At 54.8% G+C, this 27,040-nt stretch overlaps 2 protein-coding genes across 2 annotated transcripts in view; both read right to left on the reverse strand.

Moving 5' to 3' along the window:
• Positions 1 to 613: 613 nt before the first annotated feature.
• DPM2 (dolichyl-phosphate mannosyltransferase subunit 2, regulatory) lies at positions 614 to 3,249 on the reverse strand. The gene is made up of 4 exons (XM_008152590.3): positions 3,194 to 3,249; positions 2,886 to 2,975; positions 2,018 to 2,120; positions 614 to 1,256 (listed from the first exon to the last, which is right to left on the reverse strand). Exons 1-4 carry the CDS (start codon positions 3,194 to 3,196, stop codon positions 1,198 to 1,200), a joined length of 255 nt encoding a protein of 84 aa, XP_008150812.1. The 5' UTR covers positions 3,197 to 3,249; the 3' UTR covers positions 614 to 1,197.
• A 2,323-nt stretch (positions 3,250 to 5,572) lies between these two features.
• Positions 5,573 to 27,040, reverse strand: part of EEIG1 (estrogen-induced osteoclastogenesis regulator 1) — a 34,677-nt gene continuing 13,209 nt past the window's right edge. The window contains exons 2-11 of the mRNA XM_008152589.3: positions 16,041 to 16,161; positions 15,782 to 15,811; positions 13,580 to 13,696; positions 12,146 to 12,192; positions 11,903 to 12,060; positions 9,973 to 10,077; positions 9,700 to 9,895; positions 9,155 to 9,276; positions 8,989 to 9,058; positions 5,573 to 8,243 (exon numbers count right to left, since the gene is read on the reverse strand). Coding sequence (XP_008150811.1) covers positions 8,198 to 8,243; positions 8,989 to 9,058; positions 9,155 to 9,276; positions 9,700 to 9,895; positions 9,973 to 10,077; positions 11,903 to 12,060; positions 12,146 to 12,192; positions 13,580 to 13,696; positions 15,782 to 15,811; positions 16,041 to 16,161 — 1,012 coding nt within the window. The 3' untranslated portion in view covers positions 5,573 to 8,197. The remainder of the gene's footprint in view (positions 8,244 to 8,988; positions 9,059 to 9,154; positions 9,277 to 9,699; positions 9,896 to 9,972; positions 10,078 to 11,902; positions 12,061 to 12,145; positions 12,193 to 13,579; positions 13,697 to 15,781; positions 15,812 to 16,040; positions 16,162 to 27,040) is intronic.

Here is a 27,040-nt window from a genome sequence, read left to right on the forward strand (position 1 = left end):
TCCATTGGGGCCAGGTGAGCAGCTCTTCCTGGTGTGGAAGACAAGGAGCGGGCAGGACAGGTGAGCCTACAGTTGGCCTTTGTTCTGCACATGGCACCACTACTAACTGGAGGAAGAGGGAAGGTCCAAGGTGTGATGGAAGGGAGGCTTACGTTAGGCGCTGTGACGGGGAGCTGGCTGCCAGAGGGACCGCTGGGGAGCGAGGGCGGGGCCTGTGCAGATTCATCAACCTGGACACAGTGGAACAGCTCTACTCTGGCTCAGCGCTACACGAAGTTGGGCTGCTGGTACAGGAGATGGACAACAGGTTTGGGCTTTTAGGGGACTGGGCTGAGGGCCCCTAAAATACTAGTGCATGCTGGCTGGGCTGACCCAGGGGAGGTGTGCTGAAGGCCGCTGTGGGGTCTGACCCCCCAGCCGCGAGCTGCAGGGGTTGGAACCACACCTGTCCCAGTTCCAGCTTCACCGTGTGTCCTGCACAGGGGTGACCCAGGAGGCACTGAGGTCCTTCATTGCAAAAACCAGGGTCTCCTGCCGAGACCAATGCAGTGACCAGCTCCCAGCCCCTCTCCAGTCCCGAGCCCAGCTCCCTGGTCAGGATGGCACAGAGAAAAACACACCATCAACGTTTATTGTTCAGTTCTCCCCAGTAGGCCAGTGCCAGGGCTGAGGGGCTGGGACTCTATGCGAAGATCTGGGGGCCCAGTGTGCCCAGTGGTCCCAAGGCCTGTTGGTCCTCCCGCTAAGCTTTCCAGGTCGAGAAGTCCTGCGGAGTCCCTGGCTGGGTCAGACCCGGGAAAGCTGCCTTCGCGGAGAAAAAGGACATGTGGGGGGAGAGGCCACATGATGCCTTAAAACGTGCCAATTCCAACATGAGCATGTGACAGGAGGGAAACTGAGGCAAGAGGAAAAAGTGACAGGGGGTCTGAAAGTGAGGTAGGGAGGACCAGTATCTTTCAGGCCCTGAGGCAGAATGGGGAGAGAGGGAGATTTCCAGGTACTTCCTCCTGGCTCTGGAAGAGTGAGCAGAAGCGAAGTGCGGGTTCTGGTCAGTCAGGGGTGAGTCCTGAACAGCTCCATCCCCAGGGGTGTCTGCAGGGCAGCCATGCTTGAGGGGCCGCAGTGCCTGCACAGGTCCTGTGCGCCCCCGCCCTTGGTATGCACCAGAGGGGAGGCCGCCACATCCTCGCTGGGTCCTCACTGAGCCTTTTTGGTCACCTTCTGGTTCTTCAGCATCACATAGGTGATGAACAGCCCTGGAATATACAGATCAGAAAGGCCAGGTAAGATCCAGGGCCCAGCGTGGCAGAGTGACCCATACATGGGGCCAAGGACCTCCCCAACCACCCTCCAGGCCACCTGGTCATCTCCCTAGTCATCCATCAAACCGCACATCCGCCCACATTCATTCAACAAACATCACTGAGTGCTTACCACAGGCCATTTGCTGCGTTTAGTGTTTCAGATTCTACAGGATACAAGATCCGCCCAACTATCCATCTCACCAGCAACCACCTGTCCACCTACCTACCTGTTTCCCACCTGCACACTCAACATCCAGCATCCACTCACCCACCTACTCCATCATCCAGTCATCTGACTGTTGACTCATCTAAGCCACTTTCTTAAGCACCAGCTTAGTGCCATGGCCTATGTGGGAGCTGAGGACACAGTGATAATGAAGACACAGTCCTAGCACGCCCACACACTAAACCAGGGGAGATAAGAGGTGCAGGAATTATACACCAGGCTGACAGGGGGGTGAGAGGTGATTAAGGTGTGAGCAGTGCAATGATGGTGGTAGTGGAGGGAGGAGGAAAAAGGGAGACACCCCAATAGTCCAGTGAGCCCCAGGCACCTGGAAGACTGACTGTGGCCCTGAGGGATGGACAGGAAAACGCCCAGGGTGAAGTGAAGGCATAGAGCCCTAAGTAGATGTCCAGCAAGTTCAGGGGTGGGAGAGGATCATGGGCCCCCCCCCCCCCCAAATGCCCTGTTCACGGGAATGATGACTTACCCACAAACAGGAGCAGCAGGAGGCCAGCAGCTAGTGGGATGGCAACAGCGTAGGCTCGGGGCAGGAAATACTTGTGGATGACATGCTGGCTGTCGATGAATGGCTGGCATCCAGGGCAGAGGTCTGGTGAGCATTCCCCGCCTTGCCTGCACCCCCAAGCCCAAACATCCCCCTCCCCCATCTCAGGGGCTGACCCCACTCAAACCACTGGGACAGCATTTGCTTTTCTTTAAGATGATGGCCATTTGGGTGCCTTGGTTTGTTTCCTTCCTGCATTTATTTAGTAGATGTTTGCTGGGCACTTGCCCTAAGTTAGTGCTGGGGACCTGGCAGGGAACAGGATAAAGGACTTGCTCTCGGGCCCTCACAGCCTAACAGGGGAAAAGGAGAAATGAGGAAGCCTGGAGTGATTCCCAACCTGGGCTCCAAGCTCTTCTTTACTAACATTTTCCTCCAAAGGATACCAAGTTCTGCAAGCCTTTGCCTTCCAAACACACTGCCCTTCTTAAGCAGTAACAACCGACCACCCCCCACCCCAAATCCTAACGGCCCTCACAAAATCCATTGGGACCCATCATGCCCAGGCGCCAGCAGGATAACCAGGAGGACTAGAGAGCAAATCAGGATCAGTGTAGCAGTTAAGGGCATGGCCTTGGCCTCAACCCTTCTTCCTGAGCCTCAGCTTCCTCATCTATAAAATGGGGACGGCACTAGCATCTTCCTTAGAGGGCTATTCTGGAGCTTTCAGGAGATATTCAGGTAAGGCACCTCGCACAGTTCCTGACACATCATAGCTGCTTAAATGACGTCAGGAGTCGGCTGCAAGATGCACGAGTGGAGGCGAGAGGGGGCGGGTAAGTACACATACCAAGAGAATCACCCAGGCGGTGTAGTAGGTGAAGATGATGAGGCTAACGGCGACGAGGCCGAGTCCCACCACCTGGTCTGTCCCCGTGGCCTGGAGAAAAGGGAGGGCTCAATTGACGAAGCGACTCCGCTTAGGTGTCATGGAGGGGCGCGTCGCAGCCTGATCACGCTGGCACCGAGCGTGCCGGGCCTCGGCGTTTTCATCCGTACAATGGGCCGGCGGGAGAGCAATCCGGCTTCCGATTGCCCAAGCCCCGTTTCCAGAACAGACCTGGGATCCCCAACCCCAACATCCCACCCCAAGCTCACCATTGCCCCGCGCTCCACTCCGGAGCACCAAGCCACATCCGGTTCCGGATCCGGGCCCTTGTGGCCTTCGGCCGCATGGCACGCCGGGAACCGTAGTCCTTACGCCGGACCAGGCCCACAATGTCCAGGAAAGGCAGGCACCGCCTCCCCGCTTTGCATGTCGGGAAATGTAGTTTCTCAAGAGCATTGTGGGACACGTTGTTCCTGAGTCTTCCTAGGTAATGGGACCGAATTGAGAGTCCAGACTGACCGGTACTCGTGGCCTCAGCCCTGTCGAACCCGCCCCAGAAGAAAAGTCCATTTCTAAAGATCCCAAAGTCCCAAGGCTTGAGCGGGATGGGGTGGGTGGGGGTGGGGGGAAGGTCCAGAAGTCTCTTTTTTTTTTTTTTCAGATGGGGAAAATGAGACTCAGAGAGGGGCGAGGTCTTGCAGGAGGTCACAATTCGAGTCGGTGGCGAAGCTAACACCAGAACCTAGGGCCCTACTTCCTGCTCCCGGGACCCTAACTACTCCGGTGGAAAGGAGGATGCAGAGAACGTTCACTCCCCGGCAGGGGGTGGGAGGAGGAAGGGCTGGCCCGAGCCCGCGGGACGGGGAGGATTTCGATTGGCTGTCGGGAGGAAGTGCTCAGAGTAGAGGCTTAGTGAGGGGCAGGCGCAGGGCCAGACTGCTCGCGGCCAGAAACCCCCATAAAGGACCCCTAGCGTCCCTATCCTCTCTTCACTGCAGGGATGAGGCCAGGGCGACCCTCCCTCTCCTCACCGCCCGCCTCTCCTGGGTGTCGCGACCGCCCAGGCAGCAGCCCAGACAGGTCTTCGGCAGCGTCTGCAGGCCCCCGCCCCAGATGTGGAGGCCCTTTCCTCTGAGAGCCAGGGGAGGTGGGGCCTCATCATTGCCCTTCAGTTGTGGGGTCTGGAACTCTGCCTTCCCACACCTCGGGGCTAGCTGCTCCTCACTCAGCAGGTCTCACTGGGATGCCACACATCACAGGGACACACCTTCACAGCTGGACAGGGTTCGCTCCCTCCTCTGTGCTCCACAGCCCATGTGTCTCCATGGTGACTCTTGTCACCGCATTTTATTTTTTATTTGTTTAAATACATTTTTATTGATTTTAGAGAGGAAAGGAGAGGGAAAAAGATAGAAACATCAATGATGAGAATCATTGATCAGCTGCCTCCTGCACGCCCCCTACTGGGGATTGAGCCCGCAACCTAGGCATGTGCCTTTGGCGGGAATCAACCTGGGACCCATCAGTCCGCAGGCCGACACTCTATTCACTGAGCCAAACCAGCTAGGGCTGTCTCCGCATTTTAATTAGCTGATTAACTTGATCTGGCCCACCTGACTATGGGCTCCCTGAGGATAGTCTGTGGTCACTGCTGTATCCCCAGAGCCTAGAATGGGGCTTCGCACATAGCTTTGAATCCACCAACCGGCTTTAAGATTCCGTGGCTGTTTGGACCTTGGAACATAGCATCGGGGGGTGGGGGGTGAGGCACCTAGATATGGCCTGAACCTGGCATGTTCCTTCTAGCAGCATCTGTCTCTTTGGGTTGTCTGAGCCCATCTCTGACTATGGGGACTGCCCTCCCAAAGCTGATAGGAGCAATCTGATTTTTCACTTAGCAATACCCAGTTCCAAAGAGCAACCCTTTTGGCCAATAGCCCGATTTCTTCCCTTTCTGCCTCAGGACAGACTTTGGGCTTAGCTGAGAGCCAGCGTTTCCTTCCCCAAGTGTGCACTGAACAGAGGAAGGGACTGAGAATCGGCCTCAGGGCTTACAGGGGCTATGCCTGGGCACCAGCCCTGAGGGGTGGGGTAATGCAGTGGCAGGGACGAGGCCTGTAGTCTGGTTCCTTCTGGCCTGTCCAAAGCCAGTGAGGTTTCCTGCCACTTCTGAGCTCATTCAAGGTCCAGGGTGCCTTGTCTTTCTCAGAGCTTGGTGCAGACTCCTCTGTAACTTTAAACCGGGGCAGGCAGCGAGGGGCCCAGGCCTGGAAATTCAGACCTCCCGTAGGTCAAGCTGTACACCACGTTCTCATTTGCAGCTGAGAGACTCCAGCTTTTTGTCTTCGGGCACACTTGCTAGAGGACACCTGCCGGCTGGGAGGCCTGGAGAGCAGTGGTTAGAACTGGGCTCTGAGGTCAGAGCGGCACTTACTAGACCTGAGACTGGCAAGAAACCACCTGTGGGCTTCAGCTCCCTCCCCAGCACTCTGGTGTGATAAAGATGGTAATAACTGTGACTTCAGCCAGGACTTGGAGAAGCCTGGCCACTTACTTCGTCTCCATCCCCCCAGAGCATCACACTTGGCTTCCATCTGATGCTGTCTTTGACCCCAAAGTCAAGTGGACAAAACAAACAAGACCCAATATGCCATAACAAACAAAAATTGCAACGTTTAATTATTCCCCCAAACCAAGACACTGACACTAGGCTGATTTCCCTTTACAATGTTATTTTCTACAGAAGCTGGGACAGAGATACAAACACAGCCCACTGAATCAGGGTGTGGTGGTGGCAACATTCTGTTAGAAAAGAGGGGAATTAAAAAAAAAAAAAAAGACACCCCCCCTCCCCCTCCCTCAAGAGGATGCGGACATTCTCCATCTTGGCAGATCGTGCCATGTGGTCAGTTTGTGGGGTGACCAAAAATAATAACCTAAAAATATTGTAGATTTTTATTTTCTTTAAATCTCCTAGTAAAAACGTTAAACTGTCTTCCAAGATTCCAAACTGACATTGCATAGACCAATTCCTTTCCAAAAATATCTCTAATATATTCCTCTCTATCTCTCTCTCTCTCTATAGAATTTTAAGTCTAGGAGCTGTGGGCGCCTAGTGGGAAGTCACTGAGCTTGAGGGGACCGGAGGGTTCCCACGTGGGGACGGGGCCAGGGCTCTAGGCCTCCAGCTCCAGCCAGCATTAATTTGGTGACGGCCAAATGTGCAGTCCAATGACCCTGGCCCAGGGCCCGGCATGGGAGGATGTGGCAGGCTCTGTCTCCTGGGGTGACTGTCAAGTTCAGACCTCATCTGGAGTGAGGCTGGGGTTCCTAGTTTGGGAAGTCTCCCACCAGCACCAAAGCCAGCTGTTTTATGCCCAAAAGCCCCAGAACTGAATCAGACACTAAATACACCTTCCCACTGGGCTGAAGTCCTGCAGACACAGGGGGGAAGGGCGGAACCCCATCTTCTGGGGGGTCACTACATGTGGAGACAGTGCAGCCAATCCCCTTTTAAAGTGCCAGGTGTCTACGGGCCAGGAAGGGACCCACAGAGCTGACCAGAGCCTTCTCCAGCCAGAGCAAATGCTCCATCCTGCCTCGGCAGGCACCTTCTAACATTCATTTTTTGAAAGGGTTAGGTGATTAAAAACAACAAAATCCTAGAAATGTTCTGGCCCAATGCTGGGAGGTTCCAAGACCAAGACTCCAACTCTTGCCAGCTGGGGCAGAAAGACAAGGACCCTCCCAGCCTGGGGAGGACACCCTCACTCCCACCCCTACCAGAGGGAGCAGCAGCATCCCGGCCCCATCCAGATCACCAGCGCTGCTGGGACCAGTCAGTGGGCGGGGCAGAGAACAGAACCACCTCCCCTCACCTGGAGGAGGAAAAATACCTAACTTCGAACCCAAAAAAAGGGAGAAAAGAGAAAAAAAAAAGAAGTGTAGGGTAAAGTAAACACCAGCCTGCTGGGTTTATACAAAAATGGGTAAAATTAAGAGCGGCAGGGGATCTGTCCAGGGCCTGGCTGGCAGCCAGCACCACCTTCAAGCAAGTAATGAGGACAGGGAGGAAAGTGCTCAGAGCAGAGGCTTAGTGAGGAGCAGGGGCGGGGGCAGGGCCAGACTGCTCCCCACCAGAACCCCCCATAAAGGACCCCTTGCCCAGAGAGGGGAAGCTTTCAGAGGAGGGCTCAGGCTTTGGGGGCCTGGCAGCCAGCTCCAGCTGGTCCAGTCCCAGCCCATCTGCCCCTCCAGCAGGGGCCTCAGCCTGGGCCAGCTGACCCTGAGGGGAGAGGAAAGGGGTGGTGCTTGCCCAGCCCAGTCAGGCCCCAGGCCTCCAAGGGCTTGGGAGGCACCTTCCTGGCTTTCTACAAGAAACCAGCTGCTCAGGGCCCAGCCCTGGGCAGAGAGGAACCATCTTCGAAGCTCAGACCTTTCTCAGCATGGGTCTCAGGCCTGAGCAGCAGCTAACTAGAGGGAGGAGAGGTGGCGCCACGTTCCAGCCGGGCTGCTCGGGCTGGGCCGCTGGCTGCACGGCAGGCAGTGCCCAGGAGTCCTTGGGAAGGGATCAGAGGAAGGGCAGGCGAGGGCCGGTGGGGCTGTGCTGGACACAAGCATGTGCAAAGTGCAGGCTGCCCGGGCAGCAGGAGAACATTCGTTGGGGGAGGGAGTCTCAAACTGGAGTGTGGGTGGGGTCTGAGGTCTTGGCTCCCAGGAGGAGGCCGCCAGCGGGTCTCCTGGGGCTCAGGGAAGGGATAGCTGAAGCACTAAGCAGTCAGAGGGCCACGGTGGCAGGATTCTGGGGGTGAACTGGCCCCCAAGGGCAAGGGGGCAATGGAACAGAGCCCTGCCAGGGCATGGTTGAGCTGGTGCTCCTAGAGTGAGTGGGGACACAGGGCAAGAGGCCCCTCGGCCACAAGCAGCTCCGCGTGTGTAGGAGCTGCTGCACGTCCTCATCAAGGGGCCAGGTGGGTCTCCAGCAGGGCGTCCTGGCCGTCTTTGCCTTGCCCACCTACTTCATGGGCCTGCCCTCTAGTGGTTCAGAGAAGGATATTCACAGTGGTGCCCAGGCCCGAGGCCAGGAAGGTCCCAGCATGGATGGGAGGACAATGGAATGATGCAGTGGGGCAGGAGTGGGGCTGGAGTGCATGGAGGAGGCACAGATGAGATGCAGAGTGGATGGTGATCCAAAGGGGAAGGACCCTCGTGGAATGACACGGATCTGGACACCCGCAAAGGCAGGGCCCTTCTCCAGCCTGGACACCTGCTCCTCAATGGCTTTCAATCACGACTGGCTCGTAGACCCCAGAGGAGACCCTGTGGGAAGAGACAGATCAGCTCATCCAGGAGGCCATGGGGAGATGGCAGATGCAATTTTGAGCCTTGGCAGCAGGGGTCAGCAGAGCAGCACCAGGGGGCAGGTCTGGGGCCCTGGGCAGCCCAGCCAAGCTCTCCTCCAGCTCTGGCCCTGGATGTTAAATGGGCACTTTCCCACCCTGCCCACAGGAACCCTGCACGTGGGAATCTCCTCCACCCATTCGTTCCTTCGGTGAGTCAGGCACACTATAAACAAATGGTCAGGAGGGCACTGGCATTCTATAAACTAGAGTTCAAGCCCAAGTTTGATCCTACCACCCCTTGTCTGGGACTATCACGAGGGCAAAAAAACTGCTTACCGTCGTACACCCAGCACCTCACTCAGTGCCTGGTGCTCGTGAACACCTGTCCCATACATCATCACTGTTAAGGGGTTCCCAGACCAGGAGGAAGGGAAAACAGGGTCCAAAATAAAGACTAAAGCTGCCGCCCTGTGCCCAGCCCTGCGCTAGGCACTTTCCAAGGCTGCCTCTGACACCCTTGGCGCCAACCCTGAAGCACTGTCCCAGGTCACACCATTCGAGAGATGGAGAAACTGAGGCTCAGAGAGAGGTGACTGGCCCCAGGCCACTCTGTGGTGACAAGAGCGGGCATTCAAAGCCAGGTCAGCAGGCGTCAGAGACCTTGCTCTCAGCACCACGCTCCCATGGCCACCCTAACCACCCACCCGAGCCTTCATCCCTACCTGTTGGCCAGCTGGATGCCACTCAGCGTGGTGGAGCCATCGCGGCTCACAAATAGCCGGAGGTTGCTGTCTGCAGGAACACAGGAGAGGGCGGAGGCTGAGCAGGGCGGGAGCCCCTGGGGCAGGTGGCACTGTCCCCCCAGCCCGCCCGGCGTGGGCCGCTCACCCTCAGTGTTGCTGCCATCGGTGAAGTCCTGGCTCTGCATGATCTTCTCCACGATGTCATCTGCATCGATCCGCGTGTCATCCACCCAGGTCGGGTGGCTCTCCACCGAGTCCTTCTTCCGCCTGGACCAGGGCGGGCAGAGGCACACAGTCAGGGTGGTAACGGCACAGTGATGACAGCAGCGACCACCTACATCGCTCGGGATGCTCTCCGTGCACAGGAGAGCTTGTTCACGTGGTCGTCACGTAACCGCATGCCGCCCTGCTGTGCAGGTGCCACCATCACCTGGTCTTACAGAGGAGGACGCAGAGGCTCTGAGAGGCCTAGCAGGGACCTAAGGTACCTAAGTCATACACAGCAACCGCTGACGGAGCACGCGCACAGCAGCTAGGTCAGGGCTAACTGATGAACATCAACTGGTTGAGTCATCAGCATCCAAGCCTGAGGCAGGGACCCTAGTGTCCCGTGTTACAGGCAAAGGAGCAAAGGTTCAAGGAGCCACCGGGAGGGGTCTGTTCTCCAAAATGCCGAGCAGTGAGACTCACCGGAACGAGCGGTCTGACAGATGGGCGGGCCGGGGAGGCCGGGGTGGCTTCTCGGGGGGCCGGTGCTCACGCTCGCCACCCTCGGGGCCCTCCACCGTCATGCTGAGGCCACCAGAGGCACTGCTGCTGGTGGACGTGTTGCGACGGTGCGTCAGGTCGGAGAGGCTGGAGGAGCGCGAGTGCTCCGTGCTGTAGCCTGGGTGGGAGGGGCGTGCATTACAAGGGAGCCGGGCACTATGGAAGGCCAAGGGCACAGGCCAGGCGGGCACTCACCAGAGATCTTGGACTGCTGGCTGGCGTAGCTGGAGTTGCGGGAGTGGCCAGAGTGGAACACCTCCTCGGGGCTGGACAGGTTCTGGTCTGTCTCCTCCGGAAGCCCTGGGAGGCAGGGAGAGGGCAGGGGTGACCAGGGGTGTCCGTCCTCTCACTGAGTCTGGCGGGGTGTCAGGGGGAGGGACACCATGTAAACTGACATTAGCAGGAGCGGCAATCTGCTCCAAGCCCCAGTTCATCATCTGAACCCAGGTCATTCATTCTACAAATATCTGTCAGGGACCGCCTCCATGCAGGGTGCTCTACTGGGTGCTGTGATCAGGAGACAGGGTGTCACAGGCCACTGGGGAGGAAGAATATTTAACAAACACGACCCACAATTTCGGTGAGTGGTGCAGACAGTGTGCAGGGGTCTGACCCAGTCTGAGATCAGGGAGGGCTTCTCTGAGGCAGCGGCCTTAATGTGAGACCATCCGGAGGCGTGGGAGGAAGCAAGGCAGATAAGGCATCAAAGGGCCTTCCGGAGGGAACTAAGGCAAAGGCCCTGAAGCTTGTGAGCTTCGGTCAATGCAGTTAAAAGAAAGCAAACCAGGGTGAGGGGAACTGGCTGAAGCCCTGTCCCAAGTCACCCATCAGCCCAACTTCGAAATGAACATCCCCGCACTCCCCAACAGGAAGGAGGTGCAGGGGAACCAGGGGGACCCACCCAGGGCCGTGGGTACCACCCACCAGGCCTCCTGTGGTAAACACAGGAAGCGAGGGCTTGCCCAGCCCCCCTCTGGAGATGAGCACAACCAGGCCACCCGCTGGACCCCAGGCCTGACTGTGTCCCCACCCAAAGTCAAGTGGCTTTCTAAGCCCCCACAGGTTCTGTGCAGAGGGAAGTAGGGGTAGAGAAAACCAGCCAGAGGCATTTGGGGCTCACACCCCACGCTGCCTGGGAGAGGCATCTCTACAACTCTGCACAAAGGCTTATCGATATTGGGGTGGCCTGCTCCCCAGATCTCTGCTCTGGGGACCCATACCTAGAAGCTGGAGAAAGTAATAATGCTGCATTCCCACGTGCAAGCCCAGGCTGAGGCAGCAAGCACCCCAGCTCTCCGCTCTGGGCTCACTGGCTGGGTCTCCAGGAAAAGTGGGAGGGAGTTGGCCCTTGAGGTCAGGGGTCCCTCCCTGCTGCCGGCCCCGAGGGCAGAAACCAGCAAACATCTGCTGAGCCACCGGCACTGTGCCCTAATTGCTCTTGCGACACAAACGAGGGCCAGCACGTGCCGCCTTGCCAGAGCCTCCTCTCCTGGTGGCGCCTCCTCTCCTGCTGGCACCCCCTCTCCTAATCGCCAAGCCATCGCTTCTGGGGATGCAGGCTCGTCTGAAATTTTTATAACATTAGTAATAATGATAACTTAGTAGAAACACACAGAGTACACACTCTGTTCAGGCCAGGCCCACACATTTGCTCCGTTCATCCCCCAAGCAACCCAAGATGTGGTTACCACTGCTGACCCTTTTACAGGAGGACGCTGAGGCCCTAAGAGGCAGAGTGGCCAGTAGTCAAGGTCACGCAGCACGTGGGGGAGAACAAACGCTCACAGCACACGTCCCTCTGCCAGGACACTGTGCCCCGGGCCCCAGATTCAGCTCCAATGCCATCGCTTCAGGGAGACGTCCCTGACCCAGAGATGCCTTCCGTGTCTCTCACAGCTCTTTCTCCGTAGGTAGACATGCCCTTGACTTAGTTATCGTCTGATTGACGCCTGTCTCTCGTGCTGGATGGGGAGGGCCACGGGGTCAGGGAACCACGTCAGTCTCTGTCCAGGGCCCTGCAGTGCTGGCACACAGGAGGGGCTGGCACAATGTCTGCCTAACGGAAGCATGGCCACCTCAGAGGTAAAGGGAGGCGCAGGTGAGGCAGGCAGGTAGGGAGCGGTACCTGAGCTGAGAATGGTGGGCCGGGCCTTATGGGGCCGGGACCCTGTCAGGGAGTTGGTGCTGCTGCTGCAACTGCTGCTGGTCCCGCCTCCCTTACACGTCAGCTGCAAGGAGGAATCCTGGCCTGGGATGGAGATGGACTTGGCAGTGGACGGCGGCCTTGGAGGACAGAGAGGGGTATGACTGTGTGCCCCAGTCTTGGGGTCAGCTGAGCCCCCACCCCTCAGCCTGCACCCACACTCACGTCTTGAAGCAGGGGTCTCCAGAGAGCAGGAACATTCCGATGGTGACCTGTGAGACAAGGAGAAGTCAGCCATACCACGTCCACTCACTCAGCCCAGGCACCTGAACTCCTGCGCCTGGACTCCTGCGGCCTCCCCGCTCCGGCTTCAGACAGGGCTCGGATCTGATCCCGTCTCTGCCCCCTCATGGCCCTGGGGAAGCCGTGCAGAAGGCAGAACTGAGCCTGACATCTGCTTCATGGGATAGTGGAGAGGGATAGCGAGATGAGGGTCACTTGGCTTAGCACCTGGCTGGGAGTGGCCGAGCAGCAAAAGCCAGCTACCACTACTTCAAACTACAGCCAGCCCGGGAGCCTCGCGGGAGGGCCGCACAGTCCCTCTCCACCCTCAGTGCCCAGTGGGCGTGGGGAGGGAAGGAGGCTCGAGAAGCCGGCCCAGTGAGAAGGGGGTTTGTAGTCCAACACAGAGGGCAGGGGCTTAGTGAAAGTTTCTTGAGTAAAGTAAAGCAAAAACCCATTAGAAACTTAAGAATTCCTTCTCTCCCCCTCCCCCCGGCCCCCGGTGCCCTTGCTCTGGCCTGAGTGTATGGGCCACTGGGGCGAGGCTGAAAGCTCCCAGCTCCCACCACAATTAGCCTATACTTTTTCGGTGCCTTCAACTCCCTCTGCACAGGGTCGGGGAGACCCCAGAGCCTCTGCCCACCACTTCTGGCCCAGCTCTGCCCTGGCACTGGGTCAGCCGGCAGAGGTGCAGTTAGGGCAAGACTGTTTGCTCAGCCAGGTGGGAGGGTGTGGAGACAAGGAAGAGAGGTGTGCGGGCGGCAGATGCCCAGATTATCTCTGTCCAAGAGGCCGAGGAGGCAGCTGCCCGGGGGCAGGGAGCTGCCCCAGCCACCGGAAACTTGCACGTGGGTCTTTGGGTCAGCCGCCCTCAGCCTGCCAGGTGGAGGGGCGGGAGGTTCTTCCGGTCACGATGCTTCACCAGGACCTCAGGCTGCCTCATGTCAGGTGGGGCAATGGGAGGATCTGAATGCGGTCTCAGTGCCAGCTCTGCCGTGACCCAGGCTAATGATCTCACCTCTGTGCCTCAACTCCTTCCTGTGCACAACGGGGACTAATAATACACCCCAAGCCCCATGGGGCTGTTGTCAGGCACCACAAGACAAGAGGTGGCAGCACTCAGCAATGCTGACCTCACCAAACCCTGAGAGACTGTTGGGGTCCAACCCCTGACTATGGATGGGGAAACTGAGGCCAGTGGCCGAGGCAGGCCTTTGATGGTGGTTTCCTGACCCAGGGCCCACATCCTGCTAGTATCCCTCACTGCTGTCCAGGGGAAGAACCTGTATTTTTAACAACCCTCCAGGGAATCTGGTGAGGAGCAGGGTTGCCCGGTCCCCTGGTGAGAGGGGACAGAAGAGGCAGCAGGGCCAGTACCTTGAGGATAGAGTTGTCCTGGCGGGTGTTCTTCGTGTCATACCCCTCCAGCAGGCAGCAGCGCACGGTGGAGCCCGAGCCTGCAAACTCAGCCAGGTTCAAGTCGGCAAAGCCCAGCTGGGAGGGAGAGAGGAGAGGAGGCTGTGGGCGGCTGCAGGGAGTGTGGGTGCCGGGCCGGCAGCACAAGGGTTAACTTGGTGGAGGGGGAGGGGCAGGCAAAGCCCCTGGGACACACCACAGTCCAGACTGCCTGTTGCATAACCTGCACCCAAGGACAGAGGCCGGGCTGGTGGCTGAGGTTGGCGGCTCCGACGTGGCAGAGCCAGGAGCTCACATCCCTGAGCCACACAAAGCGCCCTTTGTGCTGTGTCCCAGAGTGCACCGGGGCAGCGCCTGAGATGAAAGGATATTGTTGTCTGTGACACAGACACATTGTTCCCTGGGAAACAAGGCTGCGCTGTGGGAGCCGCCAGGACAGCGGGCAGGGGGGAGGAAAATCCCGTGGGAACTTGGCGTTGGGATGGTGGGTGGGGGGCACTCTGCAGGGTGCGCAGGAGCCCCTCCTGGAGGCTGGAGTGAGGGTCCTCAGATACAGAGAGGGGAGCAGGGATGGGGAAGGAAGTGGGGAAAGGACGAGAGCAGGGTCTGAGTTAAGGCCTTTTAGATGGAAGCCGATTCTGACAGGCCTGGAGGGGCAACAGAGGCTCAGGTGAGGGGATGCTGGGATGAAAACGGGGTAACCAACCTACGCGGGAAGTTTACTGAGCACCTGCTGCGTGCAAGTCTCTGCCGCAGACGTCGGGGCATGGGTGCCAGAATCAAGGACTAAGGTCAAATTCCAGCCCCGCTATCAACTCAGTGACCCCCATCTTGCAGACAAGGAAGCCGGTTCAGAGAGGACCGACACGCGCAGGCCCCGGAGGGCATAACCAGCACAACCAGCCTGGACTCGGCCTGACCAGCCTCACGTCTTGCCACCTCTTTGGGCCTCAGTTTCCTCCTCTGTGTCAAGGTGCTGAGCCAGTGTGGACGTCTGATTGGAGAACAGGAAGGGAAGGGCCTGGCAGGTCTGACACGTGCTGGGCGCGTGACAAACACTGCCGGATGCACGTAGGATGCTCCAGCTGTTTGCTGGTAGTTTCTTTCCTGGCTGGGCAGCTGTCCGCACCCACGTGAATCAACGGGAGGAGAAATTTCCACTCTGATGCACCTTCCACAGGCCGGTTCTGGCCACCCTGCCCTCTGCCCCTGGAGAGGCACATGAGCGAGCAGCCAGGACACAGCGCACACACCAGAGCGCTGAGCTTCCTGAACTCTGGTTGGTGGGAAGCAACACGCCCTGCGCTCAGGGTGAGGTGAGGCAAAGGCATTTCCCCTCGGACCTAACTAAGCCCTCCCCCCGCTCCCGCCACAACGTGCTACCTCCCTGGGGAGCCCCCGAGGGTGGGCTGTGAGTCCCCCACAGAGAAGGGGCTTTAAGGGCAGAGCAAGCTTATTCAAAGCCAGAGGTAACCCCTCTTCTCCTGCCTTTCCCAGTGTGATGTGGGGTTGAAATGTGGGGGCTGAACTCTCTGTGGGCGCAGTGAGAACCTAGCAACTACACACATGCAACAGCGGGGACTGGCTGAGTCACCCGTCCCCTAGCCACACAAAGGGACACTGCTGCTCTTAAAGCAACAGGGAATTGGTGATGACACGAAAACATGCCCGTGACGTACTGGCAAGAAGAGCAGCAGGCTGCAGAATCCACTTAGTGTAGTGAGAACAAGTCCCTTTTGTGTAGTGAAAAGTCACACCGTCTGCACATACACAGGACTCATGTAAAGTGCTCATTTTACGGTTCTCTAAACTATATCGAACATTCTACTCACTGCTCTGTGTGTAGGATATATTTCATAATATTTTTTTCTTAAAAGGTCTGGAACAATCCTAACGAATCCCAGTGCTGGGATGGGGGGAGGGGGCCTGGAGAGGAAGGGGACATAAACCACCCTTTGCACGCTATGACGTCAACAAACACAGGCTGTGTGTCTGTGAAGTGTCAAGACGGTCAATAGCAATATTTTCAAAAGACGAGATATCTCCTGTAGGGCTGAGTGTCTCCCGTTTGGGGCAGAAATGGGGCTGGAGGTTCTTCTGGGAGCTTCTTTCATGCCTGTCCCCCCCATCCCATCCCACCGCCCTTCACACAGTTCCACTCACCTTGGAATAAGTCTTCCCACCTTTCAGCTCCTGCACAGGGAGACAGACATAAGCAGCAGGTGACTAGGAAATCCAAGGGACCTCATAGGTCTCCCCAATCCCCAGCCCCCCGCCCAAAAGTGACTGCCAGCGGAGGACAAGAAAAGCGGCAGAGCAACTACCCCATTACCCCTGAGGGGGACAAGCAGGGAATGGGCCTAAAGCCACCAGAGCAGTGGCCCCACACCCACCCCGGCCCCGGCCCCAAGCCCAGCCTCACCTTGCGAACCGACACCCGGAAGACGCAGGGGTCCAGCAGGCCAGTGGCCGGGTTGGCGCTCATCTTACACACGAAGGTGAACCGCTTCCGCCACCGCACGCAGTTCTCCTGCACCTCCTCCCTGCAGGCCAGACAGACAGGTGAGCACGGGTGCAGGCCAACGCCCAGGGACCGGGAGGGACGAGGGACGGGGCTCACCTCTAGGGAGGCAATGACGGGAGGGGGAGAGGAAGGGAGGGAGCGCTCGCTTTTCACTTTGTATCACAAAGTGACTGCAGTTTCATAACAAGAATGTGCCTGTGTGAGTGTTGTAAAAACAAAATATGCAATAAAAAACGAAAAACACAAGGCGGGTGAGGTCAGGCTGGGGCAGCTGCCCCCTCCCTCTGCTCCCAGGGCTGTGCCCCCACCCCCTTGTTCAGTGGCCTTGGGTGACTCCTTCCGCTGCCATTACCTCCCACTGGCCATGTCAGGTGACCCTCCAGCAGTGTTCCCAGGCTGGACTACCTGTCCATTTTACAGGTGAAGAGACTGAGGAGGTAAACTGCCCGGTACCACCCAGTCGGGAAACAGCAGGCCCTAAGCCCAGTGCCGCCGGGCTCCCGAGTCCCCTTCTTCACCACGAGTAACAGCAGGAACAGCTAATGCTCACACAGCACCTCCCACGGGCCAGCCAGCCATGGTCACGCCGACCCTTCCAACCGGGAGTCACTAACCCAATCCCACATTCAAAAAAACGAGAACTCCGGGGCGGAGACCCTACCCCGGGCCCACAGATGGCAGAGCAGACCAGGGTCTTGAACCCAAGCAGCCTGGCTCAGGTGCCACACGTTTAACCCTCACCACCCCAGGTCTAAGACCCTACTCGGGGCCCTCAGCTCTCCTGACAGGAGATGGGGAAGAACTTGCAGCCCCCCCGAGTTCTTCCCGGGCCTGGGGGGCATGACCAAGCCCCAAATTCAGAATCCACTTAAGAGGGACGCGCTTTGTGCCCTGGGAGTGGGTGGGAGTTGGGGGAAGCAGCTCATCTGAGCCTTTCCCAGCTGCTGCGGGGGCCCTGGAGGAGCTGGGGGTGGCGGCGGCACATGTCAAGAGATGAGCTCTGCACCCCTGTGCAGCGCCCCCCTCCCCCGCCCCCCACAGCCTGGCTGGCAGAACCGGTGCGCAGGAAGGGAGGGGCCAGCAGGAGAGACATTATCTCCGGCCGCATCCCACCTAACTGGAGTGGCCCAGCCGACAGCGAGGAAGTGACCGCCACACCCCGGACCTGAGGAGTGCGGGTTACTCGCCAGGCTGGGGCCCGAGGGTGGAGGGTCGGCGCAGGATGCGCAACTCCTGGACACGGCTCGTTGGCTCCTCAGTGCAACCTTGGAAGGCAGGCTCTATACCACCCCCTCTGCAGCCGAGGGCACTGAGGCAACAACAGACCGCCCAGGTCACATCCCCAGTGATGACAAAGCAGGATTCAAACCCAGGACTGCCCGACTGCAGAGCCATGAGCCACACCTGGGTTCATGGGCCACGGAGCCCGCAAAGCCTGGCAGGGACTGGGCCCTGCAGTGGACTTACAGACCAACATCTGACAGTGATGACTCAGTGTCACCCGGAGGGGGAGGGGGAGGGAAGGTGACTGGCTGCAGGGAGGTGACATTCAAGCTCCGACCCAATGCAGAATGAGGCGCAGCCAGTGGGGAGACAGTCCAGGCTGAGGGACAGACGGCGTGAGAAGCAGGCGTACTCCAGGTCCTCGGCTGATGCAAGCCTCTGAGCAGAGCCTCGGTGAGGGGCTCCCTGCTGGCTCCACAAGCTTGGAGGACGTGGCCAAGGCTTGTCCCACGTCGGGCCAGGTCTGTGACCAGGGGCAACAGGACTCAGGGCAAGCAGTCTTGGGGGCACAGCCCTCACTCTCTGTGCAACTCGGGCTGGGGCTCGACCTCTCCACCCTCATTAGTAAAACAGGTGCACCAGCCGCTCACTCGTGGGCACCTGGGAGCATTCAGTGATGTGAGCCCTGCGGGGGGGGAGGGGGGGGAGGGGGTCCATGAGATGTGTCGTATCTGATGAAGGCACTTGGGATCTAGAGAGACTCAGTCACCAGAATGCTCCAACCCTGTGAGGAGGGTGAACTCCAGCAACCTCCCACAGCCCCAAGACTGGGACAAACAGAAAAGGACAGGGCTAGAGACGAGGGAAGGAAGGGAAAGGCCCAACCCCCGACAGACACGGGCACGAGCCCTCAGGAAGCAGGTGCCACAGGGAAGCAGGAGCCCTGGGCTGGGGCATCAGCCATGCCAGCTGCACTCATTCGTTCATTCACCGACTAACAGCTCAGCTCTGTGCCTGCTCTGTGCACTGGCACTACAGCAGTGACCAGCTTACACTCCAGTGGGAACAGAAAGATGAAGATCAAACAAATGAGAAAAATACATGGTAGTAGAAAGGAAGAACTAAAATGATCTCTCCTGGCAGATGACTTGGTCTTGTATGTAGAAAATCCTAAGGAATTCACTAAAAAACGATTAGATACAAGAGTTCAGCAAGACTGCAGGATACAAGATCAATATAAAAAAATCTACTATTTCTATGTACTAGCAAATATCCACAATAAAATGAAAAATATTTTATTTAAAAAGAATAAAATATGCAGGTATAAATTTAACAACAGAAGTATAAAACATATACTTTGGAAAATTATAAAACACTGTTGAAAAAATTCAAGATCTACATAGGGATTTGTATCTTCTTGGTGAAAAACTGAAAGCTTTTCCTCTAAATCAGGAATAAGATAAGGATGTCCACTCTCATCACTCTTATTGAACGTAGCTCTGAAAGTCCTAGCCAGAGCAATCAGGCAAGAGAAAGAAATAAAAGACAACCAAATGGGGAAGGAAGAAGTAAAAGTGTCACTTTTTACAGATGTCATGATTCTGTATATAAAAAACCCTAAAGACTCAACCAAAAAACTATTAGAAACAATAAACAAATACAGTAAAGTTGCAGGATGCAAAATCAATGTACAAAAATCCACTGTATTCCTATATACTAACAATTAACAAAAAGAATAAAATACCTAGAAATAAACTTAACAAAGGATGTGAACGACCTATATACTAAAACTGACAAAGCATTACTAAAAGAGACTGAAAAAGACACAATAAAATGGTAAAATATCCCATGTTCATAGATTGGAAGAATCAACATAGTTAAAATGGCCATATTACCCAAAGCAATATTCAGATTTAATGCAACTCCCATCAAAATCCGAATGTCATTTCGTAAAGAAGTAGAACAAAACATTGTCAGATTGTATGGAACCACAAAGACCCCAAATAGCCAAAGCAATCCTGAGAAAAAAGAACAAAGCTGGAGTGTTCACACTATCTGACTTCAAATTCTACTACAGAGCAATGATAATTAAAACCGCATGGTATTGGCAGAAGAACAGACACACAGATCTTCAATAAGACAGAACTGAGAGCCCAGAAATAAAACCACAGGTATATGGGCAAATATTCTTTGACAAAGGATCCAAAGACACACAATGGAGAAAAGAAAGACTCTTTTCAGGGAAAATTGGAAAGCCACGTGCAAAAGAATAAAACTAGATTACAAACTGTAATCTAGTACAAAAATTAATTCAAAATGAATCAAAGACCTAAATATAAGATCTGAAACAATAAATTACATAGAAGAAAACTTATGGACCTTGGTCGTAGAGAACATTTTATGAATTTGACCCTGTGACCCCAAAGACAAGGGAAGTACAGGCAAAAATAAATGAATGTGACTATATCAAACGAAAAAGCTTCTGCACAGCAAAAGAAACCAACAAAACAAAAAGGCTACCAACCAAATGGGAGATATTTGCAAACAGTAGCTCCGGACAAGGGGTTAATATCCAAAAAATATACAGAACTCATACAACTCAACACCAAAGAAACAATCCGGTTAAAAAATAGGCAGAGGACCTGAACAGCCACCTCTCCCAAGAAGACATACAAATGGCCATCAGATATGTGAAGAGATGTTCAACTTCACTAGTCATTAGGAAAATGCAAATCAAAAGTGTGAGATACCACCTCACACCTGTTCGAATGGCTACAGTCAACACGACGGGTATAAGTGCTGGAGAGGTTGTGGAGAAAAAGAAACCCTCATTCACTGCTGGTGGGAATGAAAACTGGTACAGCCACTATGGAAAACAGTATGGCGGTTCCTCAAGGATGAAATATTGCCATTGCGACAACATGAATGGACCTTGAGAATATTATGCTAAGTGAAATAAGTCAGTCAGAAAAAGCTAAGAACCATCTGATTTCACTCATATGTGGGATATAAAACTGAAACTCAAAGACACAGACAGATATCAGTATGGTGGTTACCAGAAGGAGGGGGGTGGGGTAGTTAAGGGTAAAGGGGACCAAAAAAATCTAAACTAAAGACATCCTGCCATCATGGATCAAAAGGTTTAATATTGTTAAGACAACAATACTCCCAAATTGATTTAAAAATTCAACACAATCATTATCAAAATCTCAACTGTTTTCTTTGTAGAATTTTGACAAGTTGATCCTAAACACTGGAAAATCAAAGGACCAGAATAGTTAAAACAATCTAGAAAAAAGTAGAACATAATTAAGGAATTCACAAGTCTGGACTGCAAAACTTTTATAAAGCAACAATAATTAAGACAGTGTGGCTGTGGCATAAGGATAGACACACAGGTCGATAGAATAGAATTTAAAGTCTAAAAATAAACCTTCACATTTATGGTCAACTAATTTTCAACAAGGGTGCCCGTGGGGGGAAAACAGTCTTTTGCTGGGACAACTGGGTATCACATGCAAAAGAACAAAGCGGGGCCCCTTTCTCAGACCACATAAAATAATTAACTCAGAGTGAATCAAAGACCTGTGTTTAAGAGCTAACACTATAAAATTCTTAGACAAAAACACAGGGGTAATGCTTTGTGATGTGGGATTAGGCAACGGTTTCTTAGATATGACATCAAAAGTACAAGTGACAAAAGAAAGATATAAATGTGTTGAACTTCATCAAAATTAAAAATGTTTGTGATTCGCCCTAACTGGTTTGGCTCAGTGGATAGAGCATCGGCCTGCGGACTGAAGGGTCCCAGGTTCGATTCCAGTCAAGGGCATGTATCTTGGTTGTGGGCATATCCCCAGTAGGAGGTGTGCAGGAGGCAGCTGATCGATGTTTCTCTCTCATCGATGTTTCTCTATCCCTCTCCCTTCCTCTCTGTAAAAAATCAATAAAATATATTTTAAAAAATGTTTGTGAATCAAAGAACAGCATCAAGAAAAGTGAAAAGACAACCCACAGTATGAAGGAAAATATTTGCAAATCACATGAATGATAAAGGACTTGTAACTAAAATATATAAAGAGAACTTACAACTCAATAAAAAGACAAAAACCCAATTAAAAAATGGGCAAATGATCGGAATAGACATTTCTCCAAAGATGATATACAAGTGGCCGATAAGCACATGAGAAGGTGCCCAGTATCATTAGTCATCCGGGAAACACAAATCAAAACTATAATGAGCTACCACTTCACACCCACTAGGATGGCTATCATCACAGATAATAACAAGTGAAGTGCTAGCAAGAGTGTAAGCAATTGGAACCCTCATATACGCTGGTAGGAATGTAAAGTGGTGTAACCACTCTGGAAAAACAGTTCGGCAGTTCCTCAAAAGGTTAAATATGGAGTTCCCATGTGACCCAGCAATTTTACTCCTAGGTATCTATCCAAGAGAAATGAAAATCTACTTCCACATAAAAACTTGTACATGAATGTTCACAGCAACATTATTCATAATAGCCAAAATTAAAAGCAACCCGAATGTCCATCAACTGAGAAATGGATATATATATATTGGAATCTTGTTCTGTAATAAAAATCGCTTTACATGCTACAATGTGGATTAGCCTTGAAAACATTATGCTCAGTGAAAGAAGCCAGTCATAATGAACTGTGTATTGTATTATTCTATTTATATGAAATGTCCAGAATAGCCAAATCCATAAGAGATAGAAAGTAGACTGGTGATTGCTAGGGGATGGGGCAATAGGGAGAAAATGGGGAATAACTGCTAATGGGTATGGGGTTTCTTTTTGGGGTGATGAAATGTTCTAAAATTGACTGTGCTGATGGTCACACAACTCTGAATATACTAAAAATCACTAAATTGCCCCCTTTAAATGGGTGGATTGTGTGGCATGTGAATTACATCTTAAAAAAAAACAAAAACCTGATACAAAAAACACACACACATACACCAAAAAAACCCACCCATATGGTAAGTCAGATAAAGAGAGAAAAACAGAGAAGACAGATCAGGGAAGGGATGGTGGGTAGGGAGTGCTGGGTAGAGATGAAAAGGTGGGGGCTGATACTTCAGGTGGGTAGTTCGGGAAAGCCCTTCTGGCAGTGACTTCTAAGCAAGGCCTGGAGTGAAATGAGGCTGAGGGCTAAGCAAAAACTGGGAAGCGCTGTCCAGAGCGTGAACTTCAAGTGCAAAGGCCCTGAGGTAGACACATGCTTGGCAAGAGGAAAAGCAGCACAGAGGCCAGCAGCTCAATGGACTGGGGAGGAGAACAGAGGGGATGAGGTGGGCAAGGGAGCAGGGGGCAGGCCCTCCAGGGCCATGGTGAAGACTCTGAATCTTATTCTGACAGCGGCTCTGTCTTGCCTCTACGGAGTCTGGCTTTAGGCCCGAGCAGCCCTGATGGAGTGGGTGGAAGGGCGAAGAGTGGGAACACTTCCCAAGCAGCCGAAGCCCCCAGTTTAAAAGGGGGGAAAGGTGGGGGCTACAGCTCCCACGTGGACCCTCAGGTCTCCTCCTACCCCCTCTGCTGGACCCAGCCCAGGAGTTGGACGCAGTTGCTGGAGACCTGGAGAGGAAGCTCGCAATGCTGGGCGTGTTGGGACACCCAGAGGAATTGGGATTAGTGTCTGGAACAAAAACTGATATCAAATTGTGGGCTCTCTCCCTTCCCCTTTGTGAGTCTGCCAAGGGAACACCCAGCCAGGAAGCCTGGGCCCCTGGTGGTTCCTGGCAGGCCTGGCCAGAGAAAGGCACGTGGAGCCCTCCCAGGCTCAGGTAACAGGCGTCTTCCGTCCTCCGGGCAGGGCTCACAGGATCAGGTGCCGGCCGGGCCTCCCTCTCGTTTCCACGGGGCTTAAACACACTATTAAATGGCACCACTCCCAAGGGAAGAAGCTCCCAGCCTTGCCTGGGCCTACCCCAGGAGGTCACAGCAAGGGCAACATACATACCCCAATAGTGGCCATTTCCCAAGGGCCTACTGTGTGCCATCTGGAACTCTTCAACACTGAAAGTTGGGTGTTACCGTGGTTCACTTTACAGACGGGGAAAGTGAGGCTCGGAAAGGCTGAGTAACTCACAGAGCTGTGAGCAGAGTGTGGTCTCAACCCCAGGCCCACCTGTGAGCCAGAGATGGCACAGCCAGGACTCAGCCCTGCAACCTCCTCCAGGGCCCCTCTGGAGAGAGGGAGCCGAGCACCCCCAGTGAGGTGGCACGGGGTCCGAGGCACAAGACAGGGATAATGAGGAGGGATGAACAGGGGTGGGGGGCAGATGTTCATAAAAAAGAGCAGGAATGAGGATCTCAAACAGTTGGCCATGAGCCCAGGGTGGGAGCTGGCCAGGCCAGGTTTGAGGAAATCTCAGAGTCTCAATTCTCTAAAAAACCTCTTATTAAGCACTTACTAAGTGCCAGGCACTGCCGAAGACCCTAGCAACACAAACAGTAAACACAACAGACAGAAATTCCTGCCTTCAAGGGGCTTGTAGTCTGGCAGTGGGTAAGAGACAGACAGAATGAGGCCAACACACCTCAGAGGGTGGTAAGTGCTATTAAGGAAGAGGAACGGGGCAGGAGGCAGGCAGCGTCCAGTGTGGGTTGAGTGAGGAAGAGATGGTCAGGGGAGGCGTTAATGGGAAGGTGACATCTGAGCTAAGAGCTGAAGGAGGGGAGAGAGTGGCCTATGCAGATAATTGGGAAGAGCCCTCCAGGCATGAGGAACAAAAAGGGCAAAGGCCCTGAGGTGAGGACGTGCCTGCCTGCAGTGCTTAAGAAAGCGAAAGGTCCTGACCGGTTTGGCTCAGTGGATAGAGCATCGGCCTGTGGACTCAAGGGTCCCGGGTTCCATTCTGGTCATGGGCATGTACCTTGGTTGCGGGCACATCTCCAGTAGGGGGCGTGCAGGAGGCAGCTGATTGATGTTTCTCTCTCATGGATGTTTCTAACTTTCTATCCCTCTCCCTTCCTCTCTGTAAAAAACCAATAAAATATATTTAAAAAAGAAAGAAAAAGAAAAGAAAGCGCCAGGAGGCCAGTGTGGCTGGAGCAGAGTGAGTGACGGGGAGAGTGGTGGGAAGTGAGGTTGGAGAGGGAATCTTGGCCCCAAACTTACAAAGGGACCGTATGGAGGTGCTCGCAACCCGGGCGTCCACATGTGCGCAGGCAGGTAAGGAAGAACAGAGAAGAAATGAGGGGACAGTGGGAGAGGAGTATTGGACCCCTTTCTTTTCTTTTTGAACTGGAAGTATCAGTTGTGACTTTTTCTTAAAGCATGCCTGGGGGGGAAATCAACTCCTCTCGGAGTCCTCTGATGGCAATGAGGTCAGAGGCCAAAAAGCCACTGAGGGGACCGACTCCCAGAGCAGCAGAGACCCACAGAAGCAGTGCAAGGTTAAGTTGGGGTGAGGGGGCTGCAGGGCCATTGTCTTCATTTCTGTCCAAAAACTGTTTCTGTAAGTGAAATTTAAGTTAAAAAAATGAAAAAGGTTGTGAGGTTAGAAGGGCTGGTCAAAAGCAAAAGGAATTTGAACCTCCACCTACCTGAGTCAAGGCCTGGGCCCACCTCACCCTGCCCTCTGGGCAGCACCAGATCCCCCTGGGGAAGAGATGAAGGAGGCCGGACACTCCCTAGCCTGGGGCTTCAGGGCCTGAGCCTTCAGCTCCGGGCTGCCTGCCAGGGACAGGTAATTACAGAGCCTGGGTTTTCAGGGCAGCTTCAGGGGAGTCTCGTTTTTAGCTTTAAGATATACAATTAGACATCCAAACACCAGCGAGGCAGGGTGAGCCCTCCACCCACCCACCGCAGCCCACGGTGGCCATCACAGCGGCAGAATTCAGCTATTTCTAGGTTGTCCTGAAATAGAGCAGAGCACCCCACCAGACCAGTATCCTCAGGCCAGAACTCCCTGGAGCGCCCATGGCCCCAGACCAGGGCCTCTATTCCGAGTCCACAAACACTGGGCACTGGCTCCATCATGCAGGTGACAAGGGTCAGTACAGTGGGAACCACCTCCTGGCCACGGGCTGCCACGCCCCTACAAGGTCCTGGCAGACAGGCATCATTCAGGGCCCCTCCCTGGAGTTCACATGGGAGCAAAGGCTGAGCGTGGCAAGCAGTGGTCAGGAGCCGGGAACCCAGTGGGGCAGCCCAGGAAACAGGCCACAGGGAGGCCCCACACCCACACTTGGCACTCCACCTCCCCCGCTGCCCGGCTACAAGTACTCATCTGCATGTCTGCCTTGTCACCAATGCTCGCCCAGCACAGAGCCCCGGCCTGGCAGGGAGCAGCTGTGTGGCCACAGCAGGACAGGGCTAAGAGTGTAAAGCCCAGAGTGAAAAGTCCTTGGCCCTGCCAGAAAGGGAGACTCGGCAGGACAGGGTTTCTCAACCTGTGCACTCATGACATTTGGAACCAGATAACTCTGTTTGTTTTTCCAGGGGTGTCCTATGCATTGCAGGGTGTTTAGCAGCATCCTGCCAGTAGCACAACCCCAGCTGTGACAACCAAAAATGTCCCAGACGTTGCCAATGTCCCCCTGGGGAGGGGTGGCAGCAGAATCACCCCGTCAGAGAACCAGGGAAGCAGGCCTTTGACTAAACTTTTTAAACAAGTTCCCAGGTGACTGAGGCAGGGGCTGGGCACCCGGCTAAGAAAGGGTATCCCACCAGAACTAAGTAGGACCCCAGGGACCGCCCAGCCCCAGCTGTGCTCCTGGGTTCCTGATTCCTCCCATTCGGCCCCTATAATGAGAGGTAACCAGAACAAGGCTGCATCAGGAGTCCCTCCTCCTGGCTGGTGGGCCCTGGGGGGCTGCCACAGCATCCAGCCTGCAACCCCCCACCCACGCCCACTCTGTGATCTCCCAGTCCTTGGCCAGGTTCCTAGAGAAGGGAGGGGTCCTGATGATGCAATCCAAGTTCCCAGCTGATGAAACTCAGCCACGGAAAGGCAGGATTCTAATAAGGAAACAATTTAAATTGACAACATCTGCCTGTGCTTCCCCGAAGAGAGGAGAGCACAGCCGCCTGGGGAGGGGCCCACCCGGGGACCAGCCTAGGCGTCCATCCAGGGGCTGCGGGGCAGCCCAGCCTCATCCCGGCGACGTGGCCAGCGTGGCAGCCCAGCAGTGTCTGGCTCCTGCCAGGAATTCAGGGCCGTGTGCAGGGGAAGCAGCTTGTTGCAGTTCTGACACAGCCAGCCAGCACCCCCTCCTGCAACTCCACGAGGCAGCAAGAAGTTCCTAGAAGCCAAACCACTCTGTGCTGGAGACTGAAGGGCTCAGAGGAGCCACCTGGCGCCCCAAGACCCTTCTCTGTTCTCCTGTCAAAGATGTGAGCCCTGAGGGTGGCCAGGGGATTGGCAGGTGGGCTGGGAGGAAAGGCTAGAGGCAGCAAGTGACCTGAGAAGGACAGCGTGGACAGCACACTGAGGACTTCAGATCCCTCGGGCTTGGTGGGGAAGCATCAAGGTAAGCAGGAAGGATTCTGGAGTCATATGCACAGGGGTTCGAATCCTACAACTCACCAGCCCAGAAACTCTGAGATGATCAAAAACCCGGAGAGGGCAGGTGCCAGCTTCCTGTTTCACAGCACAGGCTCCCTGCTCTGCCTTCTGCACCGAGTCCAGCTATGCGGCAGCTTCCCAC

The sequence above is a fragment of the Eptesicus fuscus genome, chromosome 15 (assembly GCF_027574615.1).
Source record: "Eptesicus fuscus isolate TK198812 chromosome 15, DD_ASM_mEF_20220401, whole genome shotgun sequence".
NCBI lineage: Eukaryota > Metazoa > Chordata > Mammalia > Chiroptera > Vespertilionidae > Eptesicus > Eptesicus fuscus.

Coding starts and splice junctions, on each gene's coding strand:
- DPM2 (XM_008152590.3), bottom strand. Junction 2,121..2,885: donor CCGCCTGGGTGATTCTCTTG/GTATGTGTACTT, acceptor CCTGGATGCCAG/CCATTCATCGACAGCCAGCA. Junction 1,257..2,017: donor CCTGCTGCTCCTGTTTGTGG/GTAAGTCATCAT, acceptor TGTATATTCCAG/GGCTGTTCATCACCTATGTG.